Source organism: Dasypus novemcinctus, chromosome 1 (assembly GCF_030445035.2).
Source record: "Dasypus novemcinctus isolate mDasNov1 chromosome 1, mDasNov1.1.hap2, whole genome shotgun sequence".
Taxonomy (NCBI): domain Eukaryota; kingdom Metazoa; phylum Chordata; class Mammalia; order Cingulata; family Dasypodidae; genus Dasypus; species Dasypus novemcinctus.
In genome coordinates, this window is record NC_080673.1 from 39,318,729 (window position 1) to 39,339,643 (window position 20,915).

The 20,915-nt window shown below is 46.9% G+C and overlaps 1 protein-coding gene across 1 annotated transcript; it reads left to right on the plus strand.

The window, feature by feature from the left end:
• Window positions 1–9,709: 9,709 nt before the first annotated feature.
• On the plus strand, window positions 9,710–18,323 carry SFRP2 (secreted frizzled related protein 2). The gene is made up of 3 exons (XM_058280063.2): window positions 9,710–10,641; window positions 13,036–13,116; window positions 17,143–18,323. The coding sequence occupies exons 1-3, from the start codon at window positions 10,140–10,142 to the stop codon at window positions 17,445–17,447; spliced, it is 888 nt and encodes a 295-aa protein (XP_058136046.1). The 5' UTR covers window positions 9,710–10,139; the 3' UTR covers window positions 17,448–18,323.
• Window positions 18,324–20,915: the final 2,592 nt, after the last annotated feature.

Here is a 20,915-nt window from a genome sequence, read left to right on the forward strand (position 1 = left end):
TCCCCTTGTTAGTTTAAACTGGTCTTAGGTGAGGGCAAAGAACAGACCTCTCAAGATCATTTATGGAAGGTTTCTCTGATTGTCTCCTTTCTAATAAAACTTACGAATGTAAACAACTATATTCTATCACACCTCAAAAAGCAAATAAGGTTGTCCGACATAACCAGCAAATGGATCCTTAGTCCTTGCTTTGATATTCTTTTACCCAGCAACACATATTTTGCTCTATGAGGAACTTCATAGCCCTTCACCATTTATCCAAGTGTATTCAGAAAACCTCTTTATCCTCAGAAATATGTGTCATCTTCACATTTAGACTAAATACAGAAAACTAGAAAATCTTTTACCTGCAAGTACTAAGCCATAAGTCCCTTAAAGACAGGAAACATTTTGATTTTCCCATAGTACACGGTAAAAGACCAATAACCTTTGATTGAATGGATGGAATTAACCACCAAGGAATTTGAGGAATTCCTTCTTGAAGGCATGAGGCTGCTAACTACATCATTATGGTTAAAGAGATGAGCATGGTAGAATACTTGTCCTGCCTATGGTGACATGGTGACAGTCCATGGAAATCATTCAACTGAGTACCTGTCCAAATCTTTCAGATACCATGGGACTATCCTAGGAATAACACAGCCTTTCACAGAAGTGTATTCAAAGGTGAAATTCAAAGTGAAAGAAATCTGGCTTTGAGGCTTGGTACAAGCAAGACTAACTCTCCACCCTCTCCACCACCATCACAAGCAAGTTTTCTGAATGGAACAGTAATTATGAGAACATTCCTATGGGCATGTAAACCATTCATCTTTGTGTTGGTTTGAGTCTTTTATGTGGACCCCAGAAAATTGTGTTCTTAAATTGGTCCATTTCTGTTGGTGTGGGACTCTTTGATTGGATTGGATTGAATTCAGTTGGGTGCCTTTGATTGGAGTACTTCAGTGAGACATGACCCAGAGTGGGTCTTGGTCCTCTTGCTGCAGTCCTTTATAAATGGGAGAAGCATGCAGAGGCACATAGAGAAAGAGAGCCATCATTTTACTCTACCATGTGAGAGAGAACTCCAGGATTGCTTGTGGCCACAAAAAGAGGAAAATTCAAAAAGTCTGAGAGAAAGACCAGAGGCTTGAATCAGCAGAGCAGCCAAAGCTGAAGCAATGAGATCTGAGGTCTGCAGGAGAGGGTAGAGGCAAGCCATATGCCTGATTGCCCACAGCTGAGCTCAGGGAGAAAGTGAGCCTGGAGGAGAAGGCAGAAACCTGCCACCATTTTGCCTTGCCATGGCAGGAGTCCAGGATCGCCAGCAGCCAACCCTTAGTGAGACAGCACCTCTGATGATAACTTGATTTGGACATTTTCACAGCCTCAGAACTGTAAGCCCTTACCCTAATAAATTCCCAATATAAAAGCCAACCCATTTCTGTTATTTTGCATTGGCAGCCTTTAGCAAATTAAAACAATCTTCCAAAGAATTTCACTTAGTCTAACTTGTACGTTTGTTCTAGGGAATGGGTAGACAAGGGTTGTGTCATTCAGAAAGCACATGCCTTATTCCTCTGGTTGTTCTGTGTTCTCTAGAGGAATGCCCTGAAGAAAAGAAAGAGATTTTTCCCCTTCACAAAGCTCCTGTCAAGGGTGTTCTTTTTTTTTCTTTTAAGATTTTTTATTTATTTATTTCTCTGCCCTTCCTCAGTCCCCCCCCTCCACCAGTTGTCTGCTCTCTGTGTCCATTCACTGTCTGTTCTTCTGTGTCCACTTGTATTCTTGTCAGCAGCACCCAAAATCTGTGTCTGTTTTTGTTTCATCATTTTGTTGTCAGCTCTTCCTGTGTGCAGCACCACTCCTGGGCAGGCTGCACTTTTTTGCACAGGGCAGCTCTCCTTATAGGGTGCACTCCTTGGGTGTGGGGCTCCCCTACATGGGGGACACTGTGGCATGGCACTCCTTGTGCGAGGACCAGCTCATCACATGGGTCAGGAGGCCCTGGGTTTGAACCTTGGACCTCCCATGTGGTAGATGGATGCCCCATCCGTTGGGCCAAATCTGCCTCCCAAGGGTGTTCTTAAAAACATTTGAAACTGCATACAGGGGCAACCATTCTTCTCTCCACTCCCACACAAACAAAGTCCATTTGCAGACTCCTGTGCATCCTTGTAACAGAAATAAGAGTCTCTAGAGTGTCAATCACTCTCTCTTTTTGGAATGTATTTTACCAGAGCTCTGCTGAGTATATGCCAGCAAAAGACGGTAAGAAATTGAGCAGCACCATGGACTTCTGTCTCCATTTTGCAGGTAAACATTCCAGACAACCTAATAAACCTTAGCCTAGTGGTCTGTTCCTCAAAAAAGCCTGCCATCCTTCTCACTGACTGATGCTTGATGCAGTGCAAAGAAAACATGCTATTGAACGACAGGTGACTCTAAAGAGCCTAAAGGAGGACACTAGCCTTGAAAGCAATTTGAACCATTTTAACATGACACAACTTCTAATCTAGGGAAAGGTAAACCTGGCGTACTGGAGACTGGGATCTGATGGAAAAAAGCTGCCAAGAGGTAAAAGGTCAATGAACTTGGCTGAACTGTCGGAAGACAATAAATTGGAGAAAGTAGAATTGTGAAGAGGCAGCTTTTCTAGGCTTTTCGTGAAAACTATTGCAGCCTACTAACATTTTAGGAATTACTTCCCTATATGTTACCTTTTTCTTCAGCATCGAAAATTATTATCCAATTATCATGAGTGGGGATATGTATCTCCATAGGTAGTGTGTAAATGGAGCAGGGTACACCATTCTAAAATGAGTGGTAAGTGGAAGTGTGCAGATTGACAGGTGGGGCAAGTAAAATTTTCAACGTCATTATATCCAACAGAAAGAAGCTGAAGAAATATTTTCAATATTTATTCCAGGGAATAATTGAGCATTTCAAAAAAACCTCAAATAATCTTGCCTATCTTGGGGCCCTAATTCAGACAACTGTAACATGGAGAAGTGTTCCTGAACTATTGCAAATAATAATAAATTAGCTGTATTCATAAAAACACTCTTTCTTCCTTAATTTCTTCCAGGGAAGAGGTTGTTATGAATTACTTTAATTAATTAAGATTTCAAAGGAACTAAGGGAGAACAGCAAAGCTCTGGACAATTTATGGCCAAGAGGATCACCAGACATTTCCCAGACTGGCCATCTAAACCAAAAACCCAATTTAACATTTGGAAAAGTTATTTCTATGTAATATTTCCCTCTCCAGTGTACCTCTGGAGATTTAAAACTAAAAGATATCAGACTTGAAAAATGAAACTCAGCTAACATTATCAATGAATTCAGTCAGAATGCTCAGTCTGCACATGCTGGGTATTATAGTTTGAAATTACAGGAAGTAGATTTGGCTCAACTGATAGAGTGTCCACCTACCACATGGGAGGTCCAGGGTTCAAACCCAGGGCCTCCTGACCCCTGTATGGTGAGTTGGCCCACGCACAGTGCTGATGCACACAAGGAGTGCCCTGCCACACAGGGGTGTCCACTGCGTAGGGGAGCCCCATGCACAAGGAGTGTGCCCTGTAAGGAGAGCCGTCCTGTGCGAAAAAACTGCAGCCTGCCCAGGAATGGCGCTGTACACACAGAGCTGACACAGCAAGACGACGCAACAAAAAGAGACACAGATTCGGGCACCACTGACAAGAACACAAGCGGACACAGAAGAACACACAGTGAATGGACAAAGAGAGCAGACAACTGGGGAGAGGAAGGGGAAAGAAATTTTTTAAAAAAAGAAAATACAGATTACACTATTAGCCTTAAATCAACCAAAAAAAATGCTTTTCTAATTTACTGGCTTCTTAGTCGCTATAAAGACCTCCTGCGTACTAAACTGAGGACGTCCACTTTAATGTATCTGACAAAGGACTTGTTTTGGGCAGCATAAAAATCTACCATTACAGAGCAACACCAAAACAGGCACACACACACAGTATGGAAAAGGGTCCCAAAAAGTCAGTTTAGTAAGAATGACAAAGGGCCTTTTATTCTGGGATTTGTCTCTGGAAAGACTATACATGTGTGCAGGAACTCAGATTCCATCTGTTGCTTTAGAGCCAACAGGCTTTATTGTATTGACTTTGTACTCTTATCTGATGGCAATAAATTCCCACCAGAGTGAAACACCAGCTTAGCCAGTGACCCCTGCTGTTCAAACCAGACAATGGAGCAGATCTTTCTTCTCTGAGATATCTCTGGCTCTCTAGACTGCCCTCTATGAATAGTGTTGGCTTTTTGCTACTTTTGAAGCAATTAGATGATGCTTGAAGAGGCTCATCAGTTGCAACACATCAGTGAGCAATAAACTGCTGAGACCTGAGAAAGAGACAGGGAAAGTTGGAAGAAAGGGGCAGAGGAGATGAACGGAAGAGTGCCCAACAGAGACCCTTGCATGCCTGGGGTTCACAACCAATAATTTCTTTAAAAGCACAGAATGGACTAGGTGTACACATCTGACACACATTTCAAAGTTTTGAACACAAAGACCAAGAAACAGTGCTGATTCAGCACATTCGAGTCCTTAAGCTGTAAATAAAAGGCTTCTGGGGAGGATATGTGCACCAAAGAGAAAAGGAATTTCCTGCCCAGAGGTCCATGTCGTTGAACTGCCCCCAGGTATTTTTCTAAGCAGAAGCAACCAGGCCAGGGTTGCAAAGAGGACCTGCCATGCCGTAGCCCCACCCCTTTCACCCAACATTTCTAGGGCCACTTTCTCACTGAAGGAGCAAGAGAAGAAATGGGACTTGGTCTCTCCCAAAGCCCCTGACACACAGACAGCTTCCATGAAGTGTCTCTAAAGGTTCCCGGGAGAAGCTCACTATAAAACAGCGTTGCCCAGCCCAGCCCATCAGCTGTTGACTAAAACACTCGTGCGACTTGCTTGGGAAGAGTAAGAAAATGTTCTGTTGCAGCAGTAGATTATCATTGTAGGTGTATATTGTTTTTAATTTTGGAGCAACTATTTTGTAGTCATTTTCTACTGAGCCCCAGAGGTATGTACCCATTGCCTTCAGCCTTCCTTATGAGCAAGTTTGCGGTACTCGTACAAAGAGGCCTCCAGAACACAGGGAATACACAGAGGCTGGGAACCCGAGCGCCCTGCTTGTCCCGCGGCGCCCCCCATCAGAGCGCTCGCACGGACCCGGGCAATTACAGTTCTCCGGTGCCCGGGCTCTTGGGCTGCGAAGTGTCCCACGGGGAGGGCCCTAGGAGGACTCCTGCTTCGCCCCATGTTCCGCGTCCCTAGGGCCGGGTGCCGGCCACTGTCTTCGTCTCCGCCGCCCCCGGGGACACCGACTCCAGCCGCCCGTCCTGATAATCAGGGGGCGCTGAGCCCCGCGTCTGGCTCGGCGGCCCGGGCGGAAGCAGTGGACCGCAAGGCCCTTCTCGCGCGCCCCGCAACCGCAGAGTCAGACGCTCCCTGGCTCCTGCGTTTGTTTCCAGGTCCGTTCTGGGGCCCTCTGGACCTCGGAAATCTTAAATAAGGAGATGGGCGCGAGAGCTTGGATTAGGAGTTGGAAAATGATTTGCCCTCACACTTAACTCCTCTTTTCTCAAAATGACAGGCAAGATTCTCGCGCCTCAGGGCCCGATCTCTATCGGGAAATCCGCGTCTGAAGCTCAGGGGCCTGAGGGGCCAAAGGGGCCTGGAGAACGCGCGGCCCGGGCTCCCCGTTCCCGCCGTGCTGCTTCGCATCCAGCCGCTCTCCGCGTCTTTGTTGAGGGCCGGGCTGGAAGCGAGGGCGAAAGGTGAAAGAATGAGGTACCCCTCCCAAACCCCAAAGTATAGCTTTCCTCGCTCCCAACGTGCAAAATTACAAAGGCGCTCGGAAAAGGAAAATGACTTGCAACCTAGAGGGACTATTTCTATTTTGGGAAATGGCGACCTCAGGTGGCCGCCGCGAATCCCACCCAAAGACACTCCTGGCTCCGCAGCTCTGGGAGCAGGGCGTCGCCCGCGTCCAGTGTCTGACGATGAGAAGGTGACGTCGCCTGCATCTTGGCAGGACCCGCTAGCCGGTGCGTGGATGAGAGCCAAGCAACAAGGCTTCTGGATACACCCAGTGAGAACAGGTTCCCAAAGCCAGCCTAATTTGGCCGAACTGAACTATGTATAGCACCAGCAACTGTACCACTGTACCACTTTCTGCCTGGCCTGCTCCTTAACCCCTCCGTGCCTCAGTTTCCTCATGATTACTTATTTGTAAAGTGAGAATAAAAATACTCACTTGCCAGGTGGCAGTGAGAATATTCATGAGGCAGCGTGCCCAGGGCAAGGGTGACCCTCAGTCAACACCTGTTAGGGTAGCTTATTCCAGTGCTGCTTCTCCCATCTTCTCCAAACCCCTCTAAGCCTACCACCCTTGATTTATATTAATCCCGGCTCAGGAGTTGTCCTGGAGGCATTAAAAGTCTCTCGGGGGACGGGGGAGATACACTTTAACAAGGAACACAAAAACACCAACCTTTCCAGTCTAAAGGAAGGACAAGCCAGGGGCATGGACTTTTCGAGACTGGCTGAGAGGCTTCTGCTTGCAGGTCAAGGTCAAAGCTGTTCCTCTCCAGCCTCAGCAGCCTGGGTTGGATTATGTGAATTAATCATATGCATCGCTTTTGTTTTCACTCCCTTTCAGAGATAAGGGTCCATACGCCTTATTTTTGCTGCTCCTCGATGGGAATGGGAAGCTTGATTTCCTGGGCCGGAGGATGCAGAGCAGAGGCAGAGGTAGGGAGCAGGAGACCCAGGCCCTGCTTCTCACCATCTGAGTAGCGTCAGGAGCCGTCTTAGACAAAACAGAGTCTCTGAGCTTGAGAGTGAGGGTCCTGCTTACCCAGAAACTTTTGTGACTAGCACGTTTAACAAAGCTGCGAGCTATTCTGGAAAGATTGATGGGAGCTTTCTTTGTCCCTCGAGAATCTTCAGTGCTGTGACAGCAGGAAAGACTTAAGCAGAGAAGCCAGGCCAAATCCAGAACATGGCTTTTCTTCAGGCCTGCGGCATTTGGGTGTTTACTGGGTGGGGGGCACCAATTCTGTCACCAGGGATCCATGAGGAGCTCCCTTTAGTCAAGTTGTCCTGCTCAGCCCCCATCATCATTTACCTGGGATGTGAAGAAAGATTCTGTTCCTAAAACCGACAGCTACTAAATGGGCAGGAGGTGAGGGGTAAGCATTGACTCCCCATTTATAAAAACAAAAGCTTTTAGCAGCTTTTGATAAATTGCAAGAATCAGAGGAGACCAGGGACTCGAGGGTCACCTGGTGCGGATAAGAGTCTGAGTTAATGAAAGCGCCGCCTCGGGGCCGCATCTCTTGTGCGCATCTGTCTCCCGGCGTTGCGCGCTGGGTGACAATACGATTGCACTGCACGGGGATCCCGGCTAGGGAGGCGCGCCGGGACGGTCACTGAACACCCGGGTCCGCGCACTTTGCAGACAGCTGTCCGCGCTCGCGCCGGCCTCTTTGAGAGGTTCTTTGCCTGTTCCGCATCAATCAGCTCGTCCCTCGTGGGGGCCCGTCACCCGGGCACGCGCTTGGCCGGTCGCGGACAACAGGCGGAAAGGAAGAGGAGAGGGGCGCGAGCGGAGGTGGGGGTGGAGGACGCAGCCGGTGCCGGGTAGAGCCAAGGTTCGATGGCGCGGGTGCGAGAGGGGCAGTGGCTGGCCGCGGCGGGGGCAGGCTAAAGTTGCATTTTGCGCGTGGCGGGGAGAACGCCAGTGTGACTCCCGGCACCCCCTGGCGGCGAGCGGAGTGGCGCGGGCTCCCGAAACAATGCCTGCGGCAGCGCGCGGCAGCGGGGCGCCTGGGCCCAAGCAGCTACTGGGTGTGCGGCCGCGCTGGGCCTCCAACCTGCCCGGCCCTTCGGGCTCCGCGAGCTCCGAGCAAGGGTAGCTGAGGGCCGGAGGCGACCCAGGGGTGTGCGTGGAGGCTGAGGGCTGTAGAAGTGGAAGGACCCGCTCCTCCTTATAGCCGAGCGTCGCGTCCGCACAACTTTCTTAAAAGCTGAGGCTCCTGAGCAGTTTGGCTCGGCGCTTCGTTTCATTTGGTTTGTATTTTCAAAAGGGCTTGTGTTGGAGAAGGAAATGGGGGGCCTCTCGGTCCTTTGGTTAGAAAGGAACAGGCCCAAGACCAATTCGGCGGAAGAGCTGCCTTTCGCAGCCGACCTGGGCCATCCCTGACAGGGCACCCGGAGATGGAGACTGGCCTTAAGGAGGACCGGTCCTCGCAGTTCTGAAGGCTCCCTCCCTCCAGAGGGCGATTCTCACGGAGTATTTACTGCGGAAGGGGTAGGAGATAAGGAGTGGGCTCTCGCCACCCACGCGTCAACACCCTCCTCTCAAAGCAGCAGGTCCACAAAGTGTGCGGGGCCGGGCGACAGTCCCACCAAGGCCAAGGCACCTTCCGGAAGGAGGGAAAACGGAAAGCCGCGGACTGTGCCGGCTCCTGTCAAGTGGCCGGAAAGTAACAACAATGCAGCCACCTTCCATGGGAAAGAGCATTGGTAGGCTTGCCCTCCCGACCTGTCCCTGTGGATCTGCACGGCTACCCAGCGCGCGAAACTGGGGGCGGGGTGGGGGGGAAGCGGAGGAAGGAGGGGGTAGGAGGGGGACGGAGAACGCGGAGAGCCTGCCGGGAGAGGAGCCTTGGGGCGATTAGGAAAAAGGACAACCCCTCCCGCACCTTGTCTTTTCTGGTACCCTAGTCCCATTTCGCAGCTGCGAACTTACTGTTTGCAGTAGTCCCCGGAACTAAATCCTCAGCAACACGAGAGAAGAGGCCGGGCCTTTTTGGTCACCTCTGCGTGCCCGTGCCCAGCACGGTGCACACCGATACGTATAAAATGCATGAACCAATTCCGCCAGGGTCAGGACTAGCCCTCGTGGAGAGAGGCAGGACTCCCTCCTCCGACCCCATCGAGGCTCCCCGAGGAGGACCCCCGCCCCTTGCCAGCCTGCCCACTTGGCTCCTGCTCGGCCAGTTCCTTGTGCCGGGCACCAAGCTTTTCAGGCTGCGCCCGAGGCCCAAACTGCGTCTCTCCTGCGCGCTCTGCGGCAAGGGCCAGGATGTGTTAGGGTCCGTGCTGCCCTCGAGGATTGCGCCAGCTCATCAGTTTAAGGAAGAAAAGTCTCCCAAACCGAGGAGTGGTGAGCAGTAGTGTGTTATTCTGACGAGCCTCTGCAGAGGCGTTTCCACAGTGGCAAACTCTACTAGACACTCATCCCAACAAAGTAACAGCCCGAACGTTTTATTGTGATTTCGCTTCCCAAGTAAATTGTTTGGTCCTTCAACTCTATTTAAAATTCTGATTTTTCAAGGGAGGGAGCAAACCGCACTGGCCTTGGGACCAATTCGGGAGGGAGCGAAGCTCGACGAGGCGACCCCGGGCGGGCTGGTCCGGGCGCGAGTCGAGGGCACAAAGAGCCTGGGGGCTGCCGGCCGGCCGCTGGCCTGGACGCGGTTCCGCCGCGCGGCGGCGGGGCCCGAGCGGGGACTTCGGGTCAGGGCCAAACAGACCGGCCCCGGCCGCGTGGGGGGCGGAGCGGGCTCCCGCCCGCACCGGGCGACAAGGCATAAACTGCAGCGCTCGCACTCCAGCAGCCCGCGTCCCAAACGCTTTCTTTGGGGCGTAGTCATCAGACTTGTTTGTTTGTTTGTTTGCTGTTTAAAGCAATCACGAAGCAAGCCCGCGGCGGCGAGGAGGGGAGGCGGGGCGCCCACGGTTTCTTCCCAGGGAGCGCCTGAGGGGTATTGTCAACGGGAAACCAGACTAAAAAAGTAGTGACTAACCCTCTTCGGATTACTCTCCACTGGCTCCTCCCTTCCTCCTCCCTCTCCCCCCAACCCCTTCCAGATTTGCATAAAAAAGGCCAAGAAAACTCGCGGTGCCCCTGCAGCGGCTCACTCTGTTCCCCCGGGTCAGAGCCCCCAGAAACCGCGCGGGGTCCGGCGCGAAACCTCTCCCGCGCCGCCCGGCCGCAGCCTTGCAGGGCCCCGAGCCGCGCTGAGCGCCGCCAGCGGGCCCGGAACGAGCTCGGGCTCCAGCCGCCGCGCGCCTCTCCCGCTCCGCTCCTCCGCCCCCCGGGGGTCGTGCGCCCACGATGCCGCAGGGGCCCGGCTCGCTGCTGCTGCTGGTCCTCGCCTCTCACTGCTGCCTGGGCTTCGCGCGCGGGCTCTTCCTCTTCGGCCAGCCCGACTTCTCCTACAAGCGCAGCAACTGCAAGCCCATCCCGGCCAATCTGCAGCTGTGCCACGGCATCGAGTACCAGAACATGCGGCTGCCCAACCTGCTGGGCCACGAAACCATGAAGGAGGTGCTGGAGCAGGCGGGTGCCTGGATCCCGCTGGTCATGAAGCAGTGTCACCCGGACACCAAGAAGTTCCTGTGCTCCCTCTTCGCCCCCGTCTGCCTCGACGACCTGGACGAGACCATCCAGCCGTGCCACTCGCTCTGCGTGCAGGTGAAGGACCGCTGCGCTCCGGTCATGTCCGCCTTCGGCTTTCCCTGGCCGGATATGCTCGAATGCGACCGCTTCCCCCAGGACAACGACCTCTGCATCCCGCTCGCCAGCAGCGACCACCTCCTGCCGGCCACCGAGGAAGGTAAGCCTTGCGCCTTTAACCCTAGCCAACTCGCCCAGAGATCCCGCCGGCCCCCGCCCTTCCACCCCCCGCGGCCGTCGAGTTGCGTCTCCCTGCCATCCCTGGCGGGTCACACGCCTTCCTAGCCCAGGTATGTCATCGCGACCAGCTTGTATCAAATTTGAGACAACCCCCCGACCCCCAAGTCTCTCGTTCTCTCCCCGAGTTAATCCAGTTGCTCTTTCTTAGGGATAGTTTAATTTAAAAATAGAAAAAATAAAAAGACGAAGAAAAGAGAGGCATCTTTTCTTTACTTTTTTAAGATGCTTAACGCTGGGACCGCTCTTTTGAGGGCGCTCGGATTGGTCTTGTGTGAAAGAGTTGGTGAGCACCCTGGCCAGAGGCTCCTCCTTCAGCCTCGTTCAGCATGTTCTTACCACTAGGTCACAAGCATGGTTATAAGATGCACAAACTGATTTTTAAGGTACTTTTTGTCCTTTGCCAATTTAGGTTTTAGAAATAAAACGAGCACTGGCTGAAGGAGGAATCTAGAAATGAGCCTGCTCTGTGACTGATTGTAACTACTCTGCTGTTTGAGGAGGAAATATGTGAAGTGGGCACAATGGGAATCTCTAAGAATCATCTTTCTGTCACTATCAGCTTTTATTTTAGGAGTGGTTTTAATAATCTGGAGAAAATTATGCAAAATAGAGTTTCTCAAGTTTTTAGAAAACAGAGGGTGGGTAGAGGGAGTTCCTGTGCAAAAAAAAAAAAAAAACATCAAAGCAATGAAAACCTCATGGGCTCCTGATATACTTCCTGAAAGGAAAACGTATACAATGTGTTTGAGCTGACTTAGGTCCCCCTAGGATGGAAAGGGGGCTTCCTAATCCTTTTCAGAGGTTCAACAGTATCTCCCTTTCAATCTCTAATTGTTTTCCTACAACCATCAGTAGTTAAAGAAAATGCAAAGTTGCTTAGCAATCTTTCCTGGCAGGCGCCCTGCACTTGCAATCATCTTATTGGTTAGATTTCTAATTTATTGCAAATGTTTGGCATTTTTCAAGCATTTGTCCAACATATACCATAGGCCAACCAATGCAGGTTAGTAACATTTTATATACATTCCAAGAGCTCCTAATAGAAATGTTGCTGGACTTTTTTGTTTCCTTTTGTTTGAGTAAGGGTAAGGAGTTAAGGGCAGTTATGTATGTGTTTTTATTTTTTCTCACTATAGGTATCTGAAATATATACAATACATTTCTCTAAAAAGTCATGTCCCCCTTCAAAAAAAAGTTTATGGTCTTCAGCGTTTGCTCTTTGCTATTTTTCTAACAATAATTCTATTATGCATCACAAAGTTTTCTGTGAAAATTCAATTTCACGTCAATGGAAATCTTTAATTTCCATTTTTAAAACCACATTAACACATTTATAAATAGGAGAAAAGGAATGTTTTCTTTTTCCTTTTCCCAAGAAATCAGACTCTTTTAGAAGAGCCTTTGGTAGTCTCTCTGATAATTGTTCCTGTGCCAAGTTCCTAGGTTTGGTCAGATCCCATAGACAGTTTTGCTTCATCTTTGATTAGCTTCAGGGAAAGCTTTGATGGCTTTTTTTGTTTTATATTTGTTTTTTGTTTGTTTTTTTTGAGAGAGTTTGAAACTGGCAAAGAGAAGCAAGGAGACCCTAAACCTGGGAACCCCTAGATCACCATGAAACAAATGCTGCTTAACCCAAGCACAAACTTGGCAGAAAGCACAAGGTGATAGATACAGAACCAGTTAGAACAGGCTGTTGTAATTAGTGAGGTGTGTTTCCAAGATGGAAATAGCCCATATGTGATCCTTACAACACTAGCCATCCCTCCCAGACCAGACTTGAAAACTTCTTGAAATGTCTTCCCTGAGACACAGCTGCTGAAGAGCCCAGCAGACACTGGATTCCCTGCTGTCTATAGCTGAGAAAGACAATCTTTGGGCCATATTTTATGGTTACCAGTTTTCTGAAATCCTTCAAAACCATTTGACTCTTTTGGTCCTTTCTCCTTAGAGGGGCCATGGTAATAACTTTTTTAGAGACTTAGTTTGTCACGGGTGGATAGGAAGAGCCACAACCTGTTCCAGTCAATTGTCGCTACACACACCCACACACTCCACCCCATCTCCTTTTTTATCGTGGATTTACTACTTACTAACATTAAAACATATGCGCATTCTCATTTTGCTCAAGCAAAATTGAGAGGCATGGGGGACTTACTTAGGAATGAGCTATCCTACTTTTATAAAAGGGGCAGAAGCTGGAGTCACATAGGACAATTGCTACTCTTGCCTGGATAAGCCCCTTTCAGTTGTTTAGAGACGCCACCTGCTGTTCCCTTTTAACTAAACTTGCTAAAAAACTTTTTCACATTTCTAGCTCCAAAGGTATGTGAAGCCTGCAAAACTAAAAGCGATGATGACAACGACATAATGGAAACTCTTTGTAAAAATGATTTTGGTAAGTGATACACCAGTGCCAATGAAAGATTTCACATTCAGAAGTCTTATTTATCAGTCAAATTTAAAGCTACAAATCATTAAAATGTTATTAGATGGAAGTTGGGCAATTTTCCTAAAATTGTCTAACCTGCTCTATCCTAGTTTTTTCCAAATGTAACTATCTTGCATTCAGTTGTATCTTTTAGGTCAGATTCATTGTTCTATTAAGCAATTGGCAAATAATGAGAATTACTCAGATTATGAGTTTTAAATGGCATATTTTAAATCTCCCTTTGCCTTTTTCTTGACCACTAGCATATTCGGAACCATATCTTCTTCAGACACTTAACATGTGCTCCAGGAATGAACAGATGCAAATATTAGTAAACCTAATTCAAGGTATTAAGTTGGCCACAAATAAAAATTTACTCCAGCACCAAATAAAAATATTTTTACATTATTCAGAACCCATAATCAATCTGCTCCTCTATGTTCCATCATTTGTGAATATGCCTAAAATGCTGCTTTATAATTTGGAAGAGGTTCCTTAAAATTAAAAACAATGGTTTATTGAGATGGCAGCTAATTAACATGGGCTTTTATACCTTGTACCACCACCTTAAAACCATTTTTAAGAAAAGTTCTTTATAAAGTTTCAAAGCCTATGCTTGATGGCTTTGGACTTGACTTTCTCAAGATACAGAGAAGATGCCATGATGAAATGGCACCTGCGGACAATATAATGCTGTGATATGTTACCCAAGATCCATAAAGTATAAATCATTACACTTGACAGTGAAAAAAAGAAGAAAGAGAGTTGGAGACTTTGCTCCGGGGTCCACCAGCATCACCACCTTATCCGCTGTCCTCTGGCCTTCCCAGGTAAGGGGAGGAGCTCAGCACTAAACACAGGACCAAGGCTGAGTGCAGAATTATAGAGTGACCAGGAACTGTGCCCAGATTCCTAAGGCATTCTTCTTGTCTTCATCCCATTCCAAGAAGAGGTACTTTTTGGTGTGTTAGACTATCAAGGCAGTGGGCTGAACATGTGTGTAAGCTCTATCATATTATAAGGGGTTCCCACAGCCCTGAAGACCGAGGGAAATCACTGTGAAAGAACGCCCTCCCCCTTTCTCCTTCCCTTCCCCAGAACCTCAGGCATGGTCACATTCCTGGAAGTCTGGGAATAACCCAATCCCTGCTGCTGCTTTACAGCCCCGGGTTCCTTTCCAGGAAGTATCCAGGGTTCAGCCTTGTTGGCTGGTCCCAAAACTACCATAGCCACAGCTTTAGGAGTAGGCTTCCTTCTGCTGAGGAAGGGAAAAGAACGAGGAGGCAGCTGTAAATGCTGACCATTCCTTCTTCTCAGGAAGAGCCACGGGTAGGGATGACAAGGTTTCACGAGTACATATTCAAATATACTCAACTCAACTTAGTTGAGGGCCAGGCTTGTTAAGCAAGAGATTATCCCCAAATTACAAGAGTCTTACCAAAACACAGTTCTCAGCTTCCGTGCTCTAAGACAATTGAAGACAAGATTTTAAAAGATAGGATTTTCATAAAATCGATACAAAAATAGAGATATTTCCTTCTTAGAGCTTTGTTCTTGGCACTAGATTTAATACAGATCTCTCTCCTGGCTTCTTCAAAAAAGTTCATTGTTATATCATGGGGCTTTAGTTTAAGGAACACGTACTCACATATTGCTTGCTTTGTGGATTACCTTACAGAATATCTCCTTTCTAAGGATTCCCCATCAGGACCTGGGCCCGAGATGGGTTTGTGTGAGAGTTGCCTAGTGTTCATTCTCCTTACAGGGAGAGAACATTTCAGAACAGCATGAAGTCATCACATTGCAGGTAGTACATGTAGATCCCTCGTGAGCTTTGTTTTCTACTTCCACACCCAGTTTGACCCATAAAAAAATAACCACGCTGAATTTCAGAAACTGCATCATTTCCTCCTGTTTCATAAGCAGTACTCCATATTGCCTATATTCTTTAAGGCATGATGGAAGGATAGAACGAACAAGCATAGAAATCTGATTTGTTTTATTTTATTCACCCATGAAAACATTACCCTTTCCCAGTGCACTCCTGAAGGACAGGAAGAATGTCGAATACCTCCTCACTTCAATTGTGAAAGCATTGGTGGGGGGAGGGATGCCTTCTTGTGCATAAACCTCTTATTGGATCAGACAGTATCTGACCTCTGCCTCCTTCCACATCCTGAATTCCCATTCCCATCTTCCAGAGCAGGAAAAGGTATGTGTGGACCTTGATCCCTACATTTGGTCCCAGCTGAAAATCCAGGGAGGAACTAAATCCCTGGTATTTTCCCATGGTGAACTATAAACAAGGCCCCCAGGTAAAGTGTCACGGGTTGCTTCCCCCAGCCTGTGTCTTCCAGCACTCTCACCCCTTCTGCAGAGGCCACAGGAACCTGAGACTTCTCCATGACTCAAGTCTCATAAGCTCTGAGAACTCAGTACTCCGATTCACTCCACATCAGACAAACCCTTGGTTGGCCAAGCCACTGCCTCCCTGCTTACTTGGTTGAGCTTCTGTCATTTTCTGGTTGACCAAAAGGACAATTCTCAACTAAATTTCCTTTCTGAGCTAGAAAAAAGAAAAAAATGAAAAGAAAACCCAAAAATTATTATACACACACAAAACTCTTTTTCTAACACTAATTCAAACAGCACCTTAAACACCAGGAGATAAAACTTGCACATGATCTGAACAGAGCGGTTATCAGTGGCACAGTGTGTCATGTGTGTGCCCCAAATTCAACTGCTTTGGAGCCCCATGATATGGCAGTCAACTCTTTTCATGGAAATCAGGAGAGAAAGCTGTATTAAATCTTGGGCAAAGGGCATTAGCTGCTAGAAGAAGATGATATTTTATATCTATTTTTATGAAAATATTATAAAATTTATCTTTCTAACTTGTCCTTAATCAGAGGTCTTAGGACACATTAGTTGGGCAAGTTAATGCTTCAGCCAGTACAAGACATTGGACTTTGCCATAGGAGACCACATTGGTGTTACAGGAAGAGGTTTGGAAACCAGTGTTCTCCGTGCCAGACTTAGCTAAGGACCCAAATTGAGTGACCTTGTGCAAGTCACTAAATGTCTCTGTATTTCAGAGTCTTCATGTGTTAACAGGAGATTTTAACTGGATAGTCCATCCCAACTTTAAAATTCTCTGCCTTTGTGAAATTTAATTCCAGCATGTATATTTGTAGGGTTTTCTTTCCTAATGAATACTGTTCCCAGACACACTGTAAAATGTGTCTTTTATAGAAAACCACTTACTTTTGGTCTTAGCATTCTAATGAGTTTACATATGCATTTTGGAAACAGTACATATATGATCTGCAAATGATAGCATATGAACATGAGGTATTCAGAAAAACACTTTTACAACTAAACATGTTGTGCTCTTAAAGAGAGTCGTGCATATTTTTTCTCCTAGTTACTTTACCAAATCAAATGCAGCTGTACGATCAATTCTCCTTCCCTGTAATCTGTTCTTTAAAAAACAATGATTGTGTAATACAATTTCCTTACAGGTTTGTCCAAAAACCTCTCCGATGCAATAAATTGAATTTAAAGTTTACGGCCACAGAAGGATCATGTTTCAACTAGAGGCAGGCATTTCTTTTCATGCTAAAGTTTCCAATAGGGGAAGTCATTTGTTGGGGAGAGCAGGAACCACATGAAACCTACCTACAAACGCAAGGGCGAGGAAACAAGAAAGGTTCTTTGAGTTGTCTGCAAAGAGAAAGAGTTTTGAAAGAATGGCTGATTTGAAACAAAGTGCCTGACAAACCCTTTGAGGCTTTAGAAATGGAGCCACCTGCCGCCCCCGTCCCCCAGCCCCCTACCTGCCGCCTCTGACCATTTCCTTAGCTCTGGGAAGCAGGTCTTCCTTCCCCCAGGCTGAGGCAAACAACTGAGGAGGAGAAGGGGGTGTGGAAAGCTCCCAGACTGCATTCCCCCACGCTGACGGTGTGTTCTTTCTGCCCTCTCTTGTCTTCATAGCGCTGAAAATAAAAGTGAAGGAGATAACCTACATCAACCGAGATACCAAAATCATCCTGGAGACCAAGAGCAAGACCATTTACAAGCTGAACGGGGTGTCCGAGAGGGACCTGAAGAAATCGGTGCTGTGGCTCAAAGACAGCTTGCAGTGCACGTGTGAGGAGATGAACGACATCAACGCGCCCTATCTAGTCATGGGACAGAAACAGGGTGGGGAGCTGGTCATCACCTCGGTGAAGCGGTGGCAGAAGGGGCAGAGGGAGTTCAAGCGCATCTCCCGCAGCATCCGCAAGCTGCAGTGCTAGTCGCAGGGCCCAGGTTGCTGCCCACAGGCCAGCGTCACAGCTGGGCTCACCATTTCCGCCCCAGGACCTCAGTCCTTCATTCTCAAGCACAGCCCCTGCGGCCCCGCCCCTCCACCCCCCTGCCTTTTGCACGTCTGCACCCCAAGCATTTCCTGAGTTATAAGACCCCAAGAGGCCTCAGGAATGGATAGCTGTTTCCACCTAAAGGAAAAACCCACCCAAATCTTGTAGACATATTCAAACTAATAAAACCATGACTTTTTAAAATGAAGTATTAAAATAGCTCATTGTAAAGCTAGTTTCCAGTAGGTGCAACTCTGACTTGGGTCTGAATTTTTTTTTTTTTTCTGTTTTGGTCACCTGGTTTACACTTTGCACTGAAGTTGCCATCATGTGCAAATTGCTTCCTTTTTCTATGTGTCTCAAACACCGCTGTGGCTCACAAACTCTGTTGAGGTAAAGCTGGCTGTTATCTCAACACCTCTTTCAGCTGGAGCCTGAGACTCAGTGCCTAAACGTAACAATTCACCCGTCCTTTTACACCCTATCTAGGAGCTTATAACTGGTGCATGTCTTACGTTTCCAGGTACAATACTTGCATTGATAAAAGAAAAAAAAAGCACATGAACCTTCAGTCATAACACGATTTATTCAAATGAAAGGCAAAAACATAAGTTTTCTACCTGACCTGAGTATTCTGAGCTTTGTTTAAAACATTTTTTTACTTAATTTTCTAATTAAACCATTGTAGCTTACCTGTAATATACATAGTAGTTTACCTTAAAAAGTTGTAAAAATACTGCTTTAACCAACACTGTAAATATTTCAGATAAACATTATATTCTTGTATATAAACATGACCTCCTGTTTTACCTATTCCTTGTCTTCTGTTTTGTCTTCTTAGAAGGAATTGGGGAAGGGGCTGTGCAAGAGTGGTCCCTTCCCTTCTCCAAGGCCCAGCCTATCTGCAGTTTGAAGTGTCTATTTCCTAAGGGACTCAGTGAGCATCTCCCCACACCACCCTGCCCTCCCCACTTGTGCCCACCTCCCGTAGATTTCACCACTGCAGACCCTGCAGGTCGGCAGAGATTTGTAGCACTCGAAAGGGCTGTCCTTTGTCCAGTCTCAGCAACTCTGCTGAAACTATGTGGCAACACTACTCTAAACTTAAGGCTCATGTGCTTTACAGTAGTGCTTTCTTATTTCCTGAAGTTTTTATAAAGAAAACTAGTAATCATTACAAAAATGTTAATTCCTTTTCCACTTAAACTCTACCTCTCCAATAAAGAACTATGATTTGGAAAATAGCCATTGGAAAGCCGGGAGTAGGGGATGGTAAAAAAACAGCAATTAGGATGAGAAGAAAGCAGACATCCATCTGGAAATGTCTGTTCACTTTATTTTATCATTGGATGACTACAAAAATTCTCTCAGACCCAGAAGGAAACAGGTTCAGAGAGGTTAGGCAGCACGGCGCTCCATATTTTATTCAACCTGTAAGGGGATTATAGAAACATTGGATTCATTTAGTCAACAAATATTTATTGCCATGTTCCAGGCCCTGCTCTAAGTGCTAGGATAGATCCAGCAGTCCATGCTTTTATGGAGCGTATATCAGGGAGTGACAGATAATAAGTAAATACAACTCTAATTATATATTTGTAATTGTGATAAGTTACATGAAGTAAAGTACAGGTAATAAGTGAGAGCAGCATAATGTCTCCCATCTAATCTGAAATCTTTAATGGCATTTTTGGGAAGCCTGTATCTGATAGCATTTTATCCATGTAGTTTACAGGTTTCTTGAATGTACATCTGTGACCATTTTTCTCCTAGCGCTCCACATCCAGCTGACACCAAAAGTCAATACTATCCACTTCCTGGGCCTCATGGTTTAGGTAGTACCTATCATCTTCTGGGTTGCCAAAGTGACTCTGCTTCTAATTTGATTCCAAACTCAGGACACAACCCTGATCTCACAAGGGACTTATGTAAAGACAGGATGGGGGACTTCATGTATCAAGGCCAACACTCATTTTAAACATTTGGAACAAGAGGCTAGGGACCCTGTAAAGGCGGAAAAAGAGAAGATAAAGGCAAGAGAAGGAAAACAGTAAACCAATAATTTAGGAATTAGAAGGGGGAAACACATGAGTAAAAATGAATAGAGGGAAGGAGATGTGGCTCAAGTGATAGGGCCTCCACCTACCATGTGGGAGGACCTGGGTTCAATCCCTGGGGCCTCCTGGTGAAAAAGAAGAGAAAGCATGCCCATGTGGCAAGCCGGTGCCCAGACAGCAAGCCGAGTGCCCACGTGGATGCCAGCACGGCAAGCTGAATGCCCACGTGGTGAGTCGAGTGCCCACACGAGTGCCCACACAGCAAGCCTGCACAAGCGAGTCATGCAGAGATGATGATGCAACAGAAGAGAAACGAAGGGCAGAATCAAGTGGAAGTGCAACGACCAGGAGCTGAGGTGACACAATTGACAAGGAAACTCCACATCAGAGGTCCCCAAGATCGAATTCTGGTGAATCCTAGAGGAGAAGCCAAAAAGAGAAATGGATACAGAAGATCACACAGTGACTGGACACAGACAGGAAAAACAGCAGGGTGAGGTAGGGGGTGAGGGAAAGGGAGGGGAAGGAAAAAAAAAAATTAATGGAAACAATTTGGAAGAAACCAACCTGCCTAGACACTCCCTCTCCAATCAAACCAAAACCCACTTACCTATAAAGTAGTATGCAAAATTTTAGTTCTGGAGAGCACATGACTGCAAGGCCTCCTTCACTCACATTTTTAGGAGTTGGCAGCTCTAGCATGACCCCAATGTCTGACTCTTGCCATATAACTCCAAACTGTCTATGGAATTTTCAACCCCACGAATCTCTAGTTCCTGTCTTTGATAAGAGCATGAGCCAATGAGGCATGCTTTGTTCATTTTGTTTTATCATTTTGTGTTGTGTAATTTCAAGCCTACATGGCTTGTGCATTCTTGAAATAATCATGATTGTATTCTCAATTACTTTATTGATTATCACATTTCTTTTATAGACAGATGAAAAAATGAATCCATTATTGGATAAAGAAAGCAAGTAATCAGAGAACATTGGATTTCTGAGTTTCCCGAGTTGATTCCTGGCCAATAGTAAACTGCCAAAATACTCAAAATACAGAGGATCTGTCTAAATGGAAAAGTTAAAAATATGAAAATGACATTGTGACTATTAATTCCTCTTCCCTTTACTAAATAACTTCATAACTTTGATAAGTTATTGTTGTTTATGGGAACAAATTTGTAAGGGTGTTTTGGGGCATAATTTCCTAAATGCACAAAGTATAAAGGCTAAGTCTTTGTGCACCAATTAGTATACTGAAATTCAAAGGACTACAAAGGATCAGTTTTCCTCAGATTCACATGGAGCTGCAATGGGCCCCCCATGGCCAAAACAATTTTTAAGAAGAACA

Coding starts and splice junctions, on each gene's coding strand:
- SFRP2 (XM_058280063.2), top strand. CDS start 10,140: ATGCCGCAGGGGCCCGGCTCGCTGCTGCTGCTGGTCCTCGCCTCTCAC. Junction 10,642..13,035: donor CCTGCCGGCCACCGAGGAAG/GTAAGCCTTGCG, acceptor TCACATTTCTAG/CTCCAAAGGTATGTGAAGCC. Junction 13,117..17,142: donor TCTTTGTAAAAATGATTTTG/GTAAGTGATACA, acceptor TTGTCTTCATAG/CGCTGAAAATAAAAGTGAAG.